Consider the following 19701-nt stretch of genomic DNA (forward strand, 5'->3'; position numbering starts at 1 on the left):
TTACAAAGATGGTTGGCCACCTTGGATGAAGTTCTGAATAGTTGAGTTGTGGATTGGAGGATTGTGAGGTTGGATATGATTATTACTATTGCTATTACTGTGACTATGGCTATAACTGCGTCGGTGGCTTTGTCTGCCACTCCAATTTGAGCTTGAGCTGCTGCTAGTTGTGCTTGTTGTGCTACTGATGGATTTGATTTGAGTAGAATTGGACTGTGAGTATCTGTGACTGTGGTGATGGCTATTATTTCCAGGCTTAGAATCCACGCCGCTACCCAACTTGAATCTCCCAAGCGATCGTTTAAAGAAGGCGCCGAGGCCACCGTGGCTTACTTGAAAATCATCCACAGGCTCACTATCATCAACAACCTTCTTCTTCTTGCCTCTCTTTCTCCTGTGCTTATCGTCGTGGTCATGATGCTCATGCTCATCATCGAGCTCAGTGATCCCGCCAATCAGACTATTCAACTCAGCCAGTTTTGCCTCCTTCTTGGCCTGCCGTTGTCTCTCTAGGTGCTGCTGATGAAGTGCTTTGCTGGCTTCTGTAGAGGACACCAAGTATCCATCGCAGGTGGATTCTGTAGGCAGTGGCAGTTGCAGTTTATCTCTGTGCATTCGGGTATATGATAGTTGTTGGTCGTAGTGTTAGCTAAACAAGTTGAATAGTTTCCGGTTTCGTATTCGATTAGTTACATCGGCCAAGACATGCAGACTGGCAGATACTTGCCATGTGATTTGCTTGTGTATAACGCGTAAATCGTGCTTGTTCTACGCGTGTATCATCCTCACAGACGCACCTTCCCTTCCCAGATCACCTCCCATGCCTTTCCACTTTCGCGTCTGACAGCCAGGCACTGACTTAACTGACAGCTGCTTTGCATCACCTGACTGCATCTGCATATGCACCTGCACCCGCTCTAGCTGACACAAATACAATCCACTCTCATGCAGGGTATAAGTGGGGTGTAGATCCACGCACCCCAAAAAAAAACTCAAAGTAAAAGTAATTCATTGCATGTGTCGATGATTAACATGTCGTTAAGAGTGTCGTAACTTGCGTTATTGCATATTTATTAGTGTTTATGGTTATTCAAACTGAGCTACTGCACAACAAGCACAGGTAGCTTGGTCTGCTCAATCACCGCACTGCTCACGCTCTCGCTAAACAGTTTCTTCCATTTCCCGAGAATCCTTCTGCCCACGATAACAAGATTGACGTGATGGTAATTGCACACTCTAGGAATAGTGCTCTTAGGATCACCATGTGCGACGTGGATAGTCATCTCAATCCCCTTCTTCTGCTCTTGAAGTGTCGCTGTCACTTCTTCCCTCCTCAACTTGAGCTTGTCGAGGGCGACTTGGCGATCCCTAAAGAATGCATTGATACGCGGATCAATTGCAGCTCCATCAGTCTTTGCCTCGTCAACACCGACGTAGATTGAATAATCCAAGTGTCTCTCTAGTGGTTTAAGAATCGTCACCAGGAACAAATGATCTCCGCTCTGAGTGAGGTTCTCCAAATAATACTCAAGCGCTCCAATAGACTCTGCACTCTCGTCGTACGCTATCAGAACACGACGAGTATCACTGCCAAGCTCATGCCCAGACACACCCTTTACCGTGTGGTGCTCTGTTAATGGCAGTGAAGGTTCTCTTGCGCGAATTGGATCTGTGTTTGTTTAGCAACTCAAACTCCCGCTAAACGTACACTCATCGATTACCTGGTGGAATTTCCTCTTGGCCCTCTTTTTCAGGGAACTTGGACGCTTTTACTGAGCTATTGCCGAATATGTTGACCATTATGTGTTGCGTGTTCGTGACTGTTACAATTCACACTATATATCCCATATTAACCCACCTCCTTCTCACGCTGCACATCTGACCAGCAAGACATTCATGACATAACCTCCAAGACATTAATAATGCTTTTCACTCTCACCAATAGAGTTTCAATAAATTATATTTGTATGTGTATTGTATTGTGTATATTACAAATGACAACAAAGTCAATAAAGCAAACAAAGATGAAAATTTAGCTATAAATCAAGTTCCATGTGACATTTGAGTATCCAAATCAACTCACACCTACTTGGCAAAGACTTCCTTCCTTGACGGCGAGTTAGCTCTGGTGTTGGGTCGGTGAGAAGCCGGTGTATTATGAGAACTACCTCCCGCATTAGCGTTAGGTTGAGGTGTAGAGTGATTGCTATAATCCATACTTTCATCATCCTCATCTTCCCTGTCATCTCTATCATAACTCGTATTGTTACTATTGCTATTGCGCGTGTTGTGTTGTCCCAACTTGCCCCCTGTCCCGTTTTGTCCAGACTTGCGCAGGTATCGCTGTCGTACTTGGTGGTACGAGCGAGTTCCCACCATCTTGCTCACCGCATCCCATTTCTGTCCATGGATTGACACCGCTTTCGCGAGGAGCGCATCTTCCGCACCTGTCCACTTAGTGTATGGCGCACGCGAATTGTTCGAAGGTCCCACTGGTCGCATTGAAGTGAACCCAGCTGGTGGGATGCTGAATGCTGCCGATGGGTGATGCGAGGGGTGTTGCTGCATTGGATGAGGGGCGACAATTGAAGGTGGAGGTTGAGGTGTATTTTGTGTGTGTTTTGTAAGTTGTGTGTGTTGTATTTGTGGTGTTTGTCCTTCCTGTACGCTTTGTACTCCCGCTCCTTGCTGTGGATGCACTACTGCCTGTTGAGGCATTGGAGGTGTCGCACTCACCCCTAAACCACTCATTCCCACTCCCGGCTCAGTCTTTACGCGTGGGCTGCTTGCATCCGTCTTAGGTGTGCCCCATGTGAGTCGCTTCTTCGTTGGGGATTCAACAGGCGAAGAGGGCGTCGGCGGGGAGCTGCCTCTCAGTCGCAGTGGTGGTCCCAACTCGTTGATATGCTCTCTATCCTTCTCGAGTGCGTTCAGCTTAGGTGGCAGCGCATACGAGCTCGTCGGTGTTTCATTATTGCTCTGTTCCACTGCGTGATCGGCGAGAAAATCAAGCGCCGACCCCTTGTTGTCCTGCTGCTGCTCCTTCATCTGTGTTGTTGGTTTCGTTGGACTCGAATTGTAGTGTAGATATGGATCCTCGTTCCTGTTCTCCCCACCAGTAACGTAATTCTTTCTGTCAGTGCTGTTAGATATGGTGTTGATTGCTGGTAGTCTTCTTCGCTTCGGCGAGGTTTGAGGGGATGGGGAGTATGGTCGAGGCTTGGTAGGCGATCTGCTCACACTGCGCCCGTGCTGGTTGTCAAAGACGGAAGTAGCTGCATTTATGAGATTCTCTATGCCATTGTGCTGCTGCTGTTTGGGCGTGGAGGATGACGCACTGTGCATGGCTTTGCGCCGCGATATCTGCTTGGGTTGGAGCGATGACTGTTCTTCAGGGTTATTGGATTTGCGAATAAGCGTGTTTAAACGTTTGGAAGCAAGGAGTAGATGCTCAGCGCGTGCGTCACCCATCCCATACTGATCAGAGCGTGAACCATCACCGTCATGCCAAGCAGCGTCTTTCCAGGCCTCAATACCTGGATGAGCTTTGGTGATGAGCGTAGCGCGTATCTGACGTAATTCATTTTCTAATCTATTCGCCCTACGTAAGGCTTCCTCGAGCTGTCTCTGGTGTTAAAAAAAAAAAAAGCGGAAATAAAAAAAAGCACCAACCTTATTTTTAAGAACACGCTTATCGCCAACTAGCATTCTGTTCTCAGATTGAATATCTTGGTGAAGTACAGAGGTACCTTGAGGCTCAATCTCATCGTGAGCTTCCCAGCGAGTGAGGCGTGCATCCCATCGAGATCTCTCCAATTTCCAAGAAAGAGCTTCGGCTTGCCTCTTCAACGACTCCAGCTCAATTTTATCGATATTGTTATTTGTGTGAATTGATTGTTTTGACAGTGTGTTTGAAGATTCAATAGCGTGATTTAATAATTTCAGTGAAGTGGCGTATAGGAATGGTGCATCCCCGTGTTTGTCATCTAATACCGCTCTTAACCCACTCAACTCACTCAAACTCAATAGATTTCCCCCTGGCTCCGATGGCTCAGAAATAGGTGATGGCGGGTTCTTGCTCATTGGTCGTTCTAGTCTAAGATATAATTTCCTGTAACTTCCTTATTTAGCAATTATTTTATATATTCGGCGTGTTTGGCGATTTGTTAATTTGATTTTGTGATGGTGGATACTCAATCAACTTAACATTTTGATTTCTGAGATTTGATTTTTTATTTTTTATAAATATAAAGATGAGTAGAATTTGGAAATTCAGGTGTTATAGCTGCTAAGCTACATACTCGTACAACTCACACACTCAAATCTCTACTCCCTGTTATTCCCATCTATCACCCCAACCACCATCATTTAAATTACTTTTAAAATGCAATTGGATGTAAAAGTGAGGCTATCGGAATACACAAGACACCCTTAACACCCCCTCACAGCGACAATTCTTTAATCGCAGTGAACGTGTCAAATCGGTCGATTTCCATCCAACAGAACCTTGGTTATTGGCTGGTTTGTATAATGGATCTGTTGTCATTTACAATACATCCACCAATAACCCTGTAAAATCATTCGAAGTCACCGATGTTCCCGTACGCTGCGTACGCTTCATCCCAAGAAAGAATTGGTTTGTTGCTGGCTCTGATGATTTCCAATTGAGGTTAGTGGCTAATTGTTATGATTCCCATCCTCTCACTCTCCCCCTTTAGATGCTTCAACTACAACACCTCGGACAAGATCTCTTCCTTTGAGGCTCACCCAGATTATATCCGCGCTTTGGCTGTACACCCAACTCTCCCATACGTTATCACTGGTTCTGACGATATGTCCATCAAGCTCTGGAATTGGGAGAAGCAATGGCGCTGTCAGCACATCTTTGAAGGCCATACGCACTACATCATGAATATTGTCTTCAATCCAAAGGATACCAACACCTTCGCTTCTGCTTGCTTAGATAGGACTGTAAAAGTCTGGTCTTTGGGCGCTGTAAATGCCAATTTTACCTTAGAAGCACACGATAAGGGTGTAAATTATGTCGAGTACTATCACGGCAACGATAAACCCTATATCGTTACTACCGGTGATGATAGACTTGTCAAGGTCTGGGATTACCACTCTAAATCTCTCGTTCAGTCTATGGAAGGTCACACTTCAAACGTCTCATTCGCCATATTCCACCCTTCCCTACCACTTATCATTTCTGGCGCTGAAGATGGCACTGTTAAGGTGTGGAACAGCAGCACTTACAGACTCGAGCAGACTTTGAACTACGGTCTAGAGAGAGCTTGGTCGGTTGCTTATTCAAAGTCTATCAATGACGTCGCTGTCGGTTTTGATGAGGGTGCTGTAGTTTTCAAGGTGAGCAACTGTGTTCTATAGGCACTCACACTCACACTCAACAGCTCGGTCGCGAAGATCCAACCTTCTCAATGGACTCCTCTGGTAAAGTCATCTACTCACGCAACAGTGAAATCTTCGGTGCAAATCTTCAAACACTCGACCAAGATGACCTCGTCGATGGCCAGCGTATACCATCTCAAGCTCGTGAACTCGGTAATACTGAGGTTTTCCCACAATCAATTCAACACTCACCCAACGGTCGCTTTGTGACGGTTTGTGGTGATGGCGAATACATCATCTACACTGCACTCGCATGGCGCAACAAATCATTCGGTCTCGCTACATCCTTCGCTTGGGCTGGAGATAGCAACACGTACGCAGTACGCGAACCAAGTGGAAAGCTACGTGTTTTTAAGAATTTTAAAGAGAAGAATGCCCCTAAGGTAGCCAATAATACGGGTGGAATTACTAGTGTTTTTGGCGGTTCACTTCTTGGTATTGCCGGGAATGGTTGGATTATGTTCTGTGATTGGGAGAGTGGAGATATAGTAAGATGGATTGAAGTAGATGCCTCGCAAGTGAGCTGGTCACCTAATGGCGACTACGTTGCCATTATTTCCCCTGACTCCGCCTACATGCTCCAATTTAACCGCGATGCATACGATCAACACGTTGCGAATGGTGCTGATTTCGGTGATGAGGGTGACGAAGAAGCATTCGAGGTTGTTTCAGAAATCAGCGACTCAATCAGTACTTGTAAATGGCTCGGTGATTGTCTCATCTACGTATCGACGTTAAACAGATTATGTTATGTGTTGGGTCATAAGTCCCAGCCACTCAATCACTTTGACGGGCCGCAGTATCTCCTCGGATACATTGGTACTCAGAACCGCATCTATGTGATGGACAAAGATCTTCAAATCAGGTCATACGCACTCGCGAAATCGCTCATTGAATATGAATCAGCTATCCTCAGCCAGGACTTTACCCTCGCAGAAAACATCCTTCCTAGGATACCAGCCGATCAGAAGAACAGGATAGCAAGATTTTTGGAAGACGAGGGATTGAAAGAGTTAGCGATGAGCGTGGCAACAGACCCAGACCAGAAATTTGACCTAGCAGTAGAACTCGGCAAGCTCGACGAAGGCAATGCGCTAGCTAGTCAGTCAGTGTCTGCAGATTCGCAGAACAAGTGGCGCACATTGGGCGACAAGGCACTCGAGAAATGGGATATCAGTCTATCTGTGGAGTGTTACAAAAAGGCAAGCGACCTCGAAGCGTTGCTATTAGTATATACAAGCAGTGGCGATAAGGGCGGTATGCAGGAACTAGCAGAATTGGCGATACAAGCCGGACAGAATAACATCGCATTCGCCGCACTCTTACAACTGGGACAGCCGGGCGAGTGTGTTGATTGCCTCCTGCGTAATCAACGTTACGCAGAGGCTGGACTATTCGCTAGTACGTATTGCCGAGACAAGATTCAAGAGTGTACAGCAGCGTGGAAGAGCAGCTTGTTGGGGGAGAAGAAGGATAAGATTGCAAAATCTATCGGTGATCCTGAAAACCAGCCTGAATTGTTCAGCAATAGCAATAGCAATAGCCATAATAATCTGATCGATGTTGAGTAGATGTAAAATGAATTTTGTCTCTTTTAAGTAATTTAGCTCTTTTAATGACCGCATCGGAATAAAGATCGGCAATTAGATAAATTACGCAAATGTCTTAATTTAATTCGCCGGAAGTGCTCTTAATTAGGTGGGCGTGCAAAATTTTCACAGGTGCACAGAAGGACCTAAGAAGTCCGCCTGGACGTAGAATGCAATTGAAAAAGCACACTACTATATTCGGTTGCAATTTCCGATGACACTTACTATATTTAGCATGCATTCTTCACACTGGGTTGTGATATCATCACATCGCCGTTCTTCGTCCTTCGTTCTGGATTGGCATGTATTGAGAATGAGTTGAGTCAACCGATAGCCGCTTACAATCCTAACAACAACCAACAGCCGCTAAAGGAGGAGCAACAGACAAAGAAAGCCACTCGATGAAATCTGATAATAAATCGCAGACGCAGAGCAATAAGGTTTGTGGAGGTATTTGATCGGTGTGAACTGCTGCTAATAACGCCTACAGTCTAGTACTTCTGTACAGGCTAACAACCGCAACGATATCGCGATACAAACGTCACCAGCACTCTACGACAACAGTGATGGCCTTCTCGGTCCGTCGAGCACGTCGCTCCATCAGCAACACCAGCCACATCAGGGCGTATATCTCAATCGCAGCAACTCTCACGCAGACGGCCGCTCGCGCTCTGTATCCTTCGCCAGCACAGCGGCACCATCGCGTGTTTCACCAAATGATCCCTATGCCGCGTTTAGATCAAAGTCTACAATATCCTTAGCGCTGCCTACGGGTGATGCTATCGAGGTCGAGGATGAGCCTGACCAGCTCCCAGAGCACAAGGAGAGTCGCGAGAAGACGCCGTCTCCCCAGCAGCCATCGACGCGGATACAGATATTTAAGAGGATGTGCATCATCAATCTTGTGGCTTTCTCTTTCGGTATCGATGCCACGCTTTGGCTGCCAAGTGTCTACAGCTTCATTCTCACAGTGCGTCCGAACGACGCGGACAAATATCTCGCTGTGACACAGGCTGTCAGCGCACTCGCGCAGCTCATAGTCTCCCTCAGCATCGGTGTCTTTGCAGCAAAAGTGCGCTCGCTGAAATGGACCATCGTCGTCTGTATCTCGCTATCGTTCGCTGGTAACTTCCTCTATTCGTGCGCAGGTGTCGGTGCGATTGGCAATGTAGGGGCGATTATAGGCGGTAGGATTCTCTGCGGTGTGGCTTCCGGCAGCTCTGGTCTCGCGATGGGTTTTATCGCCATTTCCACAGCCAACGTCGATAGACTGGAGGCGCTTTCGCAGTACAGAACGTATGCGGGTATAGCGCTAGTGCTCGGTCCTGCTCTCAACGCCCTCTTCGGTCTGATCGATGTCCAGATTGGGAACTACCAGGTCAACGAGAACAACGCACCGACATACTGTTCTTCGTTTATCATGGCCTTTCTCTCAATCCTACTCGCAGTCTTCCTCAGCAACAAGACTAAACCAGCTCCGAACCCGATCTTACCTGCTATCGAGTTCTTCAGGAGAGGCCACTACGGACCATCGCTGATCATCCTCTGTTCCATGCTCAGCAGCTCTTATGTCTCCGCTCTCATCCTTTACGTACTCCCAGACCGTCTCAGCAGTTTCTGGGGCTTCAGCACGGGTGTGCAGGCTGGATTGCAAACAGCAGTCTATGCAGCAGGCTTAATTGGTAGTCTGCTCAGCTCGTACATTCGTGACGGACTAGGACGACTTGTCCTCAAGATCACCTCATGGAAGGTGGGCGTCGATCGAGTAACGCTTCTCGAGCGCGCCAAGACAGACGGCGGCGTGAGCGCCGGTGCGCCTCTCTATACGGGTATTGGACTGGAGATTCTACTTGGTATTGTATCCTTCATGTGGGTCAGTCTAGGGTTAATAGCGATGATGATCTCGTTCGGATGCGATTTCGCTTATGACAGCTCACAAGCGGGCACTGCAGCAGGATTTCTTATCGGATGTGCTATCGTTATGGTTGGATATAACATCCAAGCAGCCGTCCTGCCCACTCTGTTCTCCAAATCACTGCCAAATGACCTCAGAGTCAGTCTCACCCCATGGTACGGCGCTACGGTGGCCATGGGCAAGATTCTCGCACCGCTTATCACGGAGGCTATCACTGGTGCTACACCTACTGGCGGTCGCACGGGTGGGAACCAGCTCGGCGGATATGCGTTGGCACTGGGCGTTAGCGCTATAGGTGTAGTAACTACCTATTGGGTGAAATATCACCTGTCGCATGCTACAGCGTCGTAATCTGGTGTGGCTTACATTTTCATACATGCATACACACACTCACGCTTACACCCATATTCAACTCTCACACCCCCTTGACATACGGATATACACAGCAGACAGCAGACAGCACACAGCACGCGTAATTTATTACATATTTTTTACTCGGATAGAAAATAATAACACATTTCCATCTTCATAATGCATTTCCCATTTTCTGTTTTCATCGAATTTTCATTTTCGCTTATCTTATCGGCGTCGCTTACGTCATTACAACCATCAAAAGACATTAAAGGAGATATGTTGAGCTGTATATTTGGCAGAAACCACAGCAGAACGGGCTTTACACCGCCCATTGAACACTTGCCCACGTTGGAGATCAAGGAGCCGCTGCAGACATCCCGCACAGAGCTCGATGAGAGACTTGCGGATTTGAGGGAGCTGCTTATAGACAGCAAGCTGGACTACTACCTTATTCCCACCACTGATGCCCATGCTTCAGAGGAGGTAGCGGCTGCCGATGCCCGACTAAGCTTTGTATCTGGGTAAATCAACGGTTTACAAGACGCGAGCTATCCCTGACGCTCCCATAGCTTCACCGGCAGCTCTGGAATTGCGATAGTGGGTCAGCACGCTGCACACCTATGGACCGACTCGCGCTACTTCATACAAGCAGAACGCCAACTCAGCGACGCGTGGACGCTGCACAAGGACGGGCTTCCTGGAGTTCCTACGTGGCTTGAGTGGCTCAAGGGACTGTGCTGCTGCAGAATCGGTGTCGATCCGAAGCTGGTCGCATACACACAAGCACAGGCCATAGGTGACAACCTACGTGAGTCAGACTGTGTGCTAGTCCATACGCACAACCTCGTCGACCGCATCTGGTACGACAGACCGCATCTGCCACTCAAGCCGCTTTTCGAGCTGAGAGTGCAGTTCGCGGGAGTTCATGCATCGCAGAAGCTGCACAGCGTCGATGCATATCTGGGTAGCAAGCGCGCACTCATCGCTACCGCTCTCGACGATGTGGCCTGGACGCTTAATCTGAGGTGGGAGGGTGTGTGCTGGGTGACACACTAGCTAATCCGAATACAACTTCACTTGCAGATGCCACGGGAGCGTTCCTTTCAGCCCCGTATTCTACTCCTATCTCTTTCTCTCGCAGGCTAAGAAGATATTGTTCGTGCACAAGCAGCAGCTCACTAAGGACGTCAGCGCATACCTGCACGAGCTGGGCGTCGAGGTTGACGATTACGACGCTGTGGACAGCAGGCTGAAAGAGGTGTCAGAGGGGTTCACTACGGTGCTCGCATCCCAGTCTGTCTCCTATGCCGTAGCAGCCGACTGCACATTCGAACGCATCAGGACTACCACCTCGCCTATCACGCTGTGGAAAGCTGTGAAGAATGAAACGGAGCTGCAGGGAGCTCGCGAAGCATACAAGCGAGATGGACTAGCTTTTGTCCGTTTCCTCGCATGGCTCGATGGACAGGTCAGAGCGGGAAACCCCAACCTCACCGAGTGGACAGTCAGTGGCAAGTTTGACGAGTTCAGGAAGGCGTTGCCCCTGTTCAAGGGTCTGGCGTACGAGAACATCTCTGCAACAGGCGCCAATGCAGCTCTGCCTCACTACGCAGCTGGTCCTGATGCTCCCAAACTCGATCTGAGCACGCCTTACTTGAAGTAAGGAGACTCTTTGCAATGCATACGCAGCTTTGTTCGCTTTGCTCACACACCTCAGTGACTCTGGCGGACAGTATCTTGATGGGACTTGCGATACTACGCGCACTGTCCACCTGGGCACCCCGACAGCTGAGCAGAAGGTAGCGTTCACGCGTGTCCTCCAGGGACACATCGCCATAGACTCGCTCGTCTTCCCTGAAGGCACGACTGGTGGCCATATCGACGTGCTCGCGAGACGTCCACTGTGGCGTGAAAACCTCGACTATGGCCATGGCACTGGGTGTGTGGGGCTTTTTTTTTTGTGGTTGCACCTGCTCACAACTCAATACAGACACGGCATAGGCTCGTATTTGAACGTACACGAGGGACCACATGGGATTAATAAGGGTGTGACATTCGCTGAGCACCCACTGCGTATCGGTTGCATCAACTCGAATGAGCCTGGATATTGTGAGACGTGAATTTTTTATCGATAGTATAACCACTCACGAGAGCTATCTACAGACGCCGAGAACAGATTCGGAATGCGCATCGAGTCTGTCGTCGCAGTTCAGGCGGCTGAACAAGAAGGTTGGCTGAAATACGACCGCTTGACTCAGGTTCCGATCGACAAACGTCTCGTCGACTTTGGGTTGCTGGACAAGTCAGAGAGGAATTGGCTCGAAGCGCACAACCAAGATGTCAAGAGAATGCTGTTGCCAATGCTAGATAAGTCTGAGACACTCGCGAAAGAGTGGTTGGAGAGGGTGTAATGACATGATGAATCAAGTGTACATGCTATGCTACAATAACAATCTTTGCTTTCACAAACTCGCTTTCGCACCGCTTGCCATAGTCACGCGCTCAATTTCGGGTATCTGATCAGGCGCATCGATGCGAAAATGCGGGATAGTGTCGAATGCTATAGAGGCCACACGAATCATAACACGTCTGCAAGGTCAGTCTGTGAGTAGATGAATCAGGCACACACGTAACCCACGCTGTGAATCCCAGTATCGGCTTGACGCCATTTCGACCAGTTTCGAAGACGTGTTTGCGGAGGTGGTGAGAAGGTGCGACTGGGTCTATGTCGTCGAAGTGCTGCGTGCGAGAGCGGGAGTGTGAGTGTTAGTGGTGATGTGAGGACTACAACCCACCCAGTGATAGATATCGTCCGGGCTCTCGAGGTGCTTCAGCCGTAGGAGAAGGCTGTCTGCTTTGTGACAAAGGAAAGATTGGAGGGGATGAGAGAACAGCCTCTGCACTGTAATGTGATCAGTGGAGTATCACCAACATAGGCACACACCCTCATCCTCATTCAACATCGGCACCAACGCCCTATCGGTAATGAGACATACTACCGGCCACACTGTCAGCGCCGACGCGTTCGAGTATGCGAGGTGGGGCGGGAGCGTGGCCACATAGCGCACGCGCTGCAAATCACTACGCGGCAAACCTACCTCCTCTTCCGCTTCACGACGAGCTGTGTCCTCTGGAAAAATATCTTGCTCGTCGCGCTTGCCGCCTATTAGACAGGTATCGGATGGATATGCGCTGAGTAGCGGGCTCCGTTGGGATAACAAGACGTGGAGATCAGAGAGACGCCCTACAAATATCGCTACCATTACAGCCGCATGCTTGCCCGTGGATGACGAGGGATAGCGCGTGCGCGGGATGGATGCTTCCGATAGTCGCTGCAAGTAGCTGCATCCCTGAGCGGAGGCAGAGATAACACAATAACACCCACGCCTTCGAATTTTCATTCAGTCCGGCCACGTCGTCCAGTTTGAGAGAATGTGCGTGTGAGGTCATCGACGTTCTTATCAGGGATGGTGCACATTTTAATCGTCATCGTTATTCTTACAATACATCAAAACATAAAGAATAAGAAAAAAACATTTACAAATCCTACTGCAGTCACGCAACAAAAACAGCAGGATCGACGCGTGCATCCTCAACGCATCTGTCGAAATACCGTTTCCTCAACTCTGCATCCTCAGCCTGTTTTACCAGCTCAATCTGTGCATACTCATTCCAGTAAGCGCCTCCAGGTAAATTTTCTTTCGGTTCACTTGCAAGATGCAAACCCGGCGCAGCGCCTTCTGCTGGCGTTCTTCCAAAATAGCTCATAATGTAAGTAAAGGGGTAGGTAATGAGCCAAGAGACCCCATAGTGCGCCTTATCGGTGATGGTAGTGTTGACCGCGCCTGGATGGTATACCCCGACCCAAATGTGCTTGTCAGCAAGGCGCTGCTGCAGTTCTTTTACTACCACGTTCAACAGCAGTTTCGAGTCGGCGTAAATGGCGAAAGCGTTGATAACATAGCCATAAACGTTCCAGCTGTCCCTAAGCGGAGTCCTCTTGTTTGGAGGTGGGCGACTGGGCAGTGAGGTGAACATATATGCACCAGAGCCAGTAAAAATGATACGCGAGTCTGTTGAGTTAAGACAAGGCAAGAGGTGGCTAATCAAGGCAAGATGACCGATCACATTACATGCATACGTCATCTCAAGCCCGTCTGCACTGCTGCTCGAGGCCGTGTTGGGCGATATGAGACCTGCGTTCAAGAACAGCGTGTCGATTGTGCGCGCGTCTTCTGCCTGCTCAGTCCAGCGCTGGCCGAAAGAACGGACTGAGTTGAGAGAAGAGAGGTCGATTTGCCACAAGTCAACAACCAAGTCGGGGCACCTTTCTTTTATCTCAGAGCGTGCCGCTTCTCCTTTGTCCATCGAGCGGCAGCCCATCACAAGCCTCTTGACGCCACTTTGGGCGACGTGGTCACACATAGCCAATCCGATCCCAGCATTCGCGCCAATGCAGATTATCGTCTTTCCTCGAAAGGCGTTGCTGTTGATGTTGTTGATTTTCTTGTTACTATCCTTTTCGAATGCACTAAACATGGTGGTAATACTGATAGCGATGGATTGCTGACTTGAGATTACTTGGAGAAAAATTGAGTCAATTAATGGATGCAATTGAGCATTTCGTACATATTCATGAACCTTTTCTGTTGTCATCTTAATCCCATGATTACCGAAACCAAGACCGGCCATAACGCAGCCGATTCGTTTATTAACAATTTGATTAAAATAACAGCATCATCGTTCTCAAAATCACTCAAGCATTTCAAATACATCTCCATATATATCCTCCGCTCAATATCCATCGAGTATGATTTCTCGATTACCACCTATCTCATGTCAGACGGTGGATTTACGAGTTTTGATGATCTCTGAATAAAGCGCTTAACATATAGCCCTGAATTTTTTCTACATTTAAGTCACCAGAACTATGTTCCTGAGACTCCAGTTGTGCCCTAGAGGCTGCTCGGAAGTTGAAATCCGGCATCGCTCTGGAGCACGCTTCAGGATAGACATGCGGAGTTTTTCGCGATTTATCGATAGACATGATTCTTTATAGCTGGTAGTGATCGCAAGAACCTAGTAATTCAAGTATTCACTCTTCTAGACGCGATTTACGGGTTTCGACAAGTGGCGTCCACACGACTCAACTCTGGCTCCAGGGAAGTAATATTGTCATTCATGACTTTTCAACGACTATTGAATACAATTTATCCAAAGAAAGTAGGGGTCAGCTAAACTCTAAAATCGGGGGTTTGGATTAACCCAGTGCATTTCGAGACTTCAAAAGAATGGATGTGATGGCGGTTAAGGCTGTACTGGAATCTTATATTGCAGGAATGTATAGAGATGCATTCGAAATCACCCTGAGACCTACCACATCTAGCTGGACTAGTGCAGAGCACATCACCACGCTATCAATGACATTAACACTCTCGAATTGATCCAAAGAGCAATTCCTATAGAATGATACCCATGTTGCTCAAGTTTGAAGTCATTAAGGTGCTATGACAAAAACGTCATTGAACTCGTGTGTGCATTCCTTGGGCGTAATGCGTCAATAACAACTAAGAGATATCGGTAATAATGATTGAATATTATTCGAGATTTAAAATAGTTGGAGAGAGCTTTGAGGGCTTTGGCACACTCGTGAGCGCACCTACTTGGCCCAGTGGTCTCTTTCTATTCGTGACACAAGACGTGGGGCAAAATGATTCTTAAACGGCAATATAACATATCTTATATCGATCTTATATCAATACTAGGGCTTCCAAGGGTGATAATTCTGCAATTGAGAAATTTTACTCAACCAGCACATAAGTTATGTTCACAAGGACTTGCGACAGTTTTATCAAGTTTAAAGCGTTGAAATAGTTCGAATTGACTTACAGCATTTTAATTGCCAAAAAATATCCGCTGTATGTATGATGATGATGAAATCTGAATTCATTGCTAAGACCATACATGCTTAAAATTGCGTTAACCAATACTCATTGAAGCATGAGGAGTCAAAAATTCAGCTTGAGGCTGAGATATTAGATATTTAAGGTTCATTGTGAGCGGTATATAACTGCTTCCAGGACAACCGAAGCCATCTGGTTTTGTAGTGTAGCGGTTATCACCGTGGATTTTGACGCAAAGACTTCCATTAACCCCGGTTCGAATCCGGGCAAGACCTTTTGTATTTTGCCTCACTAAATTTTGCCCCATTTTTCCTTACATCTAGATCCTTTTAGGAGATTTACGAGCTCAAGAGATGATTCCATAAAGTTGATGAATAGATGTCTGCAGATGAAGAAGACAAAGACAAAGCGACAGGCGAGTTTGAGGGGAATGGGGAGAAGAAGAGCAAGAAATTTGAAAAAGTGAAAGGGAGTGTAAACATGATTAAGAAAAAGGATAAAAAGGGATAAATGACGGATAAAAGCACGACGCGGGATGAAGAGGTACAATGAGAATAACCAATTTGATAGGAATATTGATGGTTTGGATTGGAATGGTATTAGGAGATACGGAAGTGATGAATTTAAGGTTTAAAGAGGGTGGTAGAGTGGGTGGAGTGGTGTTAACTGAGGATATCCATTACCCGATAGAAGTACAAGCAGAGGGGAAGAAGTGTGAGACTTATCAATTAAAAGGGTTCACAGAGGGAGAATTATTGAGAGTGAGAATGAGTTGGATTGGAAGTGTTCCAGTTAATATCATTGGGAGAGTATTAAATGGTGGATTCGATATTTGTTACAATACTAATGAATCAACGACAATACACTTGACAGTAGAGAACGCAATTTACAACAAATTTAATTTTACAATTATTTCAATCTTATCTGCATTCGTCATCGTATTCTCGACTCAAAATGGGCAATTCAACTTCTAAAGCGGTGAGAAGACTCCCAAAAACTCAATCAAAACAAGTACCGAAGGCAACTGAATCTTTAGATAGATTGAAGAATCCTAGCACTTCACATGATGAGCCACACACAAAACCAAATGCAGCCATGAAAGATGGCCAAGATCCAGATTTTATGAATAATTTGTCAAAAATTGATCCAGTTAAGATTGAGAAAGCTCAAACAAATTTTAGACCTTCAGATAAGATGATCAACATTTTGAGAGGCAGGAAGGTGGAGAGCGAGGTGGATAACGCAGCAATGGCGTATAATAGGCTATCTCCTCAGTCTTTGTTGGTTTACTTGGAGGAGCGTAAGAATGGCGGTGATGTTGGGCAGCTTAATAGATCATTCAACGTTAACGACAGTGACGCTGAAATCATTGAGAAATACACAGCAGCACCAACAACAGGCACTCCGTTTACAGTCAAAGTCGATGAAAATTCTGGTGAAATCCAAAGAGTCATCGTATCTTTGTAATCTCTTTGCCCAGATTTAATTAGTTACGCACGCACAGATACACGTTCAGCCAAACAGAGACAGCTACAGCCTTGTATAATTATATTTGAATTTTATTTTATTTGAGTATTCCGCGCAGTCTCGATCAAATCGATCGAAGCGCTTTTAATAGAATCCCGCTTCAGCCACCATTCCTCTTAATCCACAACTTCCATTATGGTCCTCCTTAAAACAGCAACAACGCTGCTCGCTGCAACAGCCGCTTACGCTTGGAACCACACGGCATCTGATGTTATCGCCACAGGAAGTTAGTCCCGCTTCTGTACCACTTGTGACACATCCTTACATGTCAAACAGCAATGGGTACCACCAACCCTCCAGAGGCAACGATGGGCACAGAACTTAACCAAACCTCGGTAGCCCGTCTTGTCTCCATTAACTCCATCGACGATTTCTGTTTCTTCGGTCCAAAAGAGGCAAATGTAACCATCGGTGACACTGAAGGTGAACAAGTCGCCTGGTGTACTAAGCCACGTAACAACGCACGTGTTATCCCAGATGGCACTATTACCTCTACGCACTTTGTTAAGACCCCCGCTTACGTCCAAGTTTCTGGGTGAGTTGTGGTGTCTCGGTAAGTAATTTTGCTAAAACAACTTAGTTTCGGTGATTTGACAAAGATCGGTGTTAAAGACGGTGACTACGGTGGTGAGCTTGACCCACACGGTGCTACTGGCGATGGTAACCCAGTTGGTGGTAACGTTACTTCGGACATTGTCAACGGTACCTCTACTTCTTACGCTGAGTGGATGGAATTCATCTCATACGAGCAATTCTGTATCAGAATTTGTACAGCAAGCAACGACACTTGGGGTGCTCCAGTCATGTGCGAGCACAAATTAGATGAAATGGGTTGCGGTTTCGTTATGCCAGATGCAGGTGACAGTGATGTCTTTGAGACCTGTGATGCTGACGTTGCTTACCCACCTGGTGTTTACCCTATAGATGGCTCTTACTCCACTTTCGCTCAAAGATACACTGGTAGCTACTCCTCAGGTACCACTGGTGCCATGGTCGGATACACTGTCGGTGTTACTGACACTCCAACCGCCGCACAAATGACCCCATCCTCATCCAACTGTGTCACTCAATCATCCCTTGCTGGCAACAACGTCGATGTCTCAGCTACTGGCGTCATTGAAGATAACAGAGACGACGATTCGGACTCAAACAGTGACCCTGACAGCAATAAATCCGACAAAAGCAACCCTGACGGCAACGATGGTGGCTCCACCGGCAGCGGCCAAACCAGCGCCAACGCTGGCGACGGCGATTCTAGCGCTACCACCTTCACTGGTTTCGCCACCGTCTCAGCTATCGCTTTGGCTGTGCTCGCAATTGCCCTCTAAGATAAATTGACTTTTGCTAAGACATGAGTGGGACGCTCTGTCTGCTTTCACAACCTATTTTATACTTTCTTGACCATATAACAACATCCGATTGCACTGGATAAACAGAACAATGAAATCTTGTTTCTTTATACACGTTCACTCATTATTGACGAATTTTATTGTGCAATTCTTGTCGACATATCGTATTCACAGTCTATCGAGCTGAGCGTTGTTTGGTTGATACAATTACTCATGGCATGTACACTTGATTTATCATGTCATATTACACCCGTGAGTGTCTCAGACTTATCTAGCATTGGCAATATCATTCCCTAGACATCTTTGTCATGCGCTTCGAGCCACATCTTCTCCGACTTGTCCAGCAACCCAAAGTCGATGAGACGTTTGTCGATTTGAACCTGAGTCCAGCGGTTGTATTACAGCCAGCCTTCTTTTGCGGCCGCCCGAACAGCGACGACAACCTCGATGCGCATGCCGAATCTCTTCGCATTCTCGTGTCCGCTGAATAAACCTACTCGACGCGCTAATACCAGACTAAAAGTGAGACTAATAAAATTGAGTAGATATAAAAGTCAAAAACGCTCCTGATATAATACTACAATCAAACACACTTTGAATCTCACAATGATTGCTCAAACTGTCTTCGCTGCTGCCCTCGTCGCCTCTGTCTCAGCTGGCTGGGAATCCAAGACCGGCTCATGTAACACTGGTAAACTCTCGTGTTGCGATTTGAACAAAAAGGTTCAAAAGTCAACCGGTGAAGAATCAGGCCTCCTCCACACTGGCGACGTTCTCGACCAAGTCGGTGTTCAATGTACTCAAGTCCCCCTCTTGATCGGAGTTGCTATAGAGGGTAAGTAGATGCTCCTGTTTCACAGCACAATTAATAGCCCACAGATGAATGCAAAAACACTCCCACGTGCTGTGAAGACGTCAAGGAAGATGGTCTCGTTGGTGTCAACTGCACTCCAATCCCTCTCATTTAATAGGTCGTTTACCTTAATTTGTTTAATTTACCATTAGATAGCAATCAATATGCGTTATTTACTTCGATGTCTTGTTATTATTCACTTTAGTGCACCTACGAAAAGCACTACAAATGGTCGATTAATCTGATAATTATAATAGTGCATAGCCCATGGAATAATGGCGTTTACGCCACCGAGCCTGCTTTAGCTGCTGTTGCGCAGTTTGTGTTATGCACGGCAAGTGATTTTGAGTTGAAAAATAGATTCGAAGTCCACGGTTATATTATTTTAATCTCTGAATCTACGAAGCCTCAACCATCTCTCCACAATCATTATCAATTTCCCCCAAATGCACCTGGTAAAGTCGAGCTTCCAGTTTCCAGAGTTGAGCTGAACCCCAATTTTACACTTCAAAGTGAGAGGAGAGTCAAAAATATCTTAGCTTTTCCTCGGTGCTAGGTTTGAGTCCTGTGGTCCGTAGACCTTGGAAAGCAGAACACGCGTCTAAAAAGGTGAATACTTGGATATTTGGGCATAAGCGATACCTGTCCGCTCTTTACGCTTATAGACAATGAATTTGCGCGCAATTTCCTGCGTTTGCTCGGTTTCGTGCTCCATAGTGATGCTGAATCCAACTTGTGCCTTGCCTTAATAGCAATAACAGAACCGAAAAGCTTTGAATTTTGCAACCTTCTTAAAGCTCGC

The 19701-nt window shown here is 46.8% G+C and overlaps 11 protein-coding genes and 1 non-coding gene across 12 annotated transcripts; 7 read left to right on the plus strand and 5 right to left on the minus strand.

The window, feature by feature from the left end:
* J056_000482 (uncharacterized protein) lies at nt 1-615 on the minus strand (the record flags this gene model as incomplete). The annotated part of the gene is made up of 1 exon (XM_009270110.1): nt 1-615. One exon carries the CDS (start codon nt 613-615, stop codon nt 1-3), a length of 615 nt encoding a protein of 204 aa, XP_009268385.1.
* A 485-nt stretch (nt 616-1100) lies between these two features.
* Nucleotides 1101-1800, minus strand: J056_000483 (uncharacterized protein; the record flags this gene model as incomplete). Its single annotated transcript, XM_009270111.1, has 2 exons — nt 1101-1669; nt 1722-1800. The coding sequence occupies 2 exons, from the start codon at nt 1798-1800 to the stop codon at nt 1101-1103; spliced, it is 648 nt and encodes a 215-aa protein (XP_009268386.1).
* Nucleotides 1801-2085: 285 nt separating this feature from the next.
* J056_000484 (uncharacterized protein) lies at nt 2086-4083 on the minus strand (the record flags this gene model as incomplete). Its single annotated transcript, XM_009270112.1, has 2 exons — nt 2086-3621; nt 3673-4083. 2 exons carry the CDS (start codon nt 4081-4083, stop codon nt 2086-2088), a joined length of 1947 nt encoding a protein of 648 aa, XP_009268387.1.
* A 301-nt stretch (nt 4084-4384) lies between these two features.
* On the plus strand, nt 4385-6980 carry J056_000485 (Coatomer subunit beta; the record flags this gene model as incomplete). The annotated part of the gene is made up of 4 exons (XM_009270113.1): nt 4385-4402; nt 4449-4669; nt 4719-5367; nt 5412-6980. The coding sequence occupies 4 exons, from the start codon at nt 4385-4387 to the stop codon at nt 6978-6980; spliced, it is 2457 nt and encodes an 818-aa protein (XP_009268388.1).
* Nucleotides 6981-7399: 419 nt separating this feature from the next.
* On the plus strand, nt 7400-9264 carry J056_000486 (uncharacterized protein; the record flags this gene model as incomplete). Its single annotated transcript, XM_009270114.1, has 2 exons — nt 7400-7438; nt 7489-9264. 2 exons carry the CDS (start codon nt 7400-7402, stop codon nt 9262-9264), a joined length of 1815 nt encoding a protein of 604 aa, XP_009268389.1.
* Nucleotides 9265-9543: 279 nt separating this feature from the next.
* On the plus strand, nt 9544-11678 carry J056_000487 (putative Xaa-Pro aminopeptidase P; the record flags this gene model as incomplete). Its single annotated transcript, XM_009270115.1, has 6 exons — nt 9544-9788; nt 9837-10292; nt 10351-10926; nt 10985-11206; nt 11258-11376; nt 11431-11678. The coding sequence occupies 6 exons, from the start codon at nt 9544-9546 to the stop codon at nt 11676-11678; spliced, it is 1866 nt and encodes a 621-aa protein (XP_009268390.1).
* Nucleotides 11679-11729: 51 nt separating this feature from the next.
* On the minus strand, nt 11730-12717 carry J056_000488 (uncharacterized protein; the record flags this gene model as incomplete). Its single annotated transcript, XM_009270116.1, has 5 exons — nt 11730-11856; nt 11906-12006; nt 12063-12169; nt 12212-12609; nt 12653-12717. 5 exons carry the CDS (start codon nt 12715-12717, stop codon nt 11730-11732), a joined length of 798 nt encoding a protein of 265 aa, XP_009268391.1.
* A 105-nt stretch (nt 12718-12822) lies between these two features.
* J056_000489 (Retinol dehydrogenase 14) lies at nt 12823-13806 on the minus strand (the record flags this gene model as incomplete). Its single annotated transcript, XM_009270117.1, has 1 exon — nt 12823-13806. One exon carries the CDS (start codon nt 13804-13806, stop codon nt 12823-12825), a length of 984 nt encoding a protein of 327 aa, XP_009268392.1.
* Nucleotides 13807-15364: 1558 nt separating this feature from the next.
* J056_004877 lies at nt 15365-15445 on the plus strand. Its single transcript has one exon. It is a non-coding gene; the product is annotated as a tRNA-Gln (tRNA).
* A 679-nt stretch (nt 15446-16124) lies between these two features.
* Nucleotides 16125-16637, plus strand: J056_000490 (uncharacterized protein; the record flags this gene model as incomplete). Its single annotated transcript, XM_009270118.1, has 1 exon — nt 16125-16637. The coding sequence occupies one exon, from the start codon at nt 16125-16127 to the stop codon at nt 16635-16637; it is 513 nt and encodes a 170-aa protein (XP_009268393.1).
* Nucleotides 16638-16832: 195 nt separating this feature from the next.
* J056_000491 (uncharacterized protein) lies at nt 16833-18025 on the plus strand (the record flags this gene model as incomplete). Its single annotated transcript, XM_009270119.1, has 3 exons — nt 16833-16923; nt 16974-17232; nt 17278-18025. The coding sequence occupies 3 exons, from the start codon at nt 16833-16835 to the stop codon at nt 18023-18025; spliced, it is 1098 nt and encodes a 365-aa protein (XP_009268394.1).
* A 627-nt stretch (nt 18026-18652) lies between these two features.
* J056_000492 (uncharacterized protein) lies at nt 18653-19014 on the plus strand (the record flags this gene model as incomplete). The annotated part of the gene is made up of 2 exons (XM_009270120.1): nt 18653-18881; nt 18926-19014. The coding sequence occupies 2 exons, from the start codon at nt 18653-18655 to the stop codon at nt 19012-19014; spliced, it is 318 nt and encodes a 105-aa protein (XP_009268395.1).
* Between the last annotated feature and the right edge of the window lie 687 nt (nt 19015-19701).

Source organism: Wallemia ichthyophaga (assembly GCF_000400465.1).
Source record: "Wallemia ichthyophaga EXF-994 unplaced genomic scaffold scaffold10, whole genome shotgun sequence".
Lineage (NCBI taxonomy): Eukaryota > Fungi > Basidiomycota > Wallemiomycetes > Wallemiales > Wallemiaceae > Wallemia > Wallemia ichthyophaga.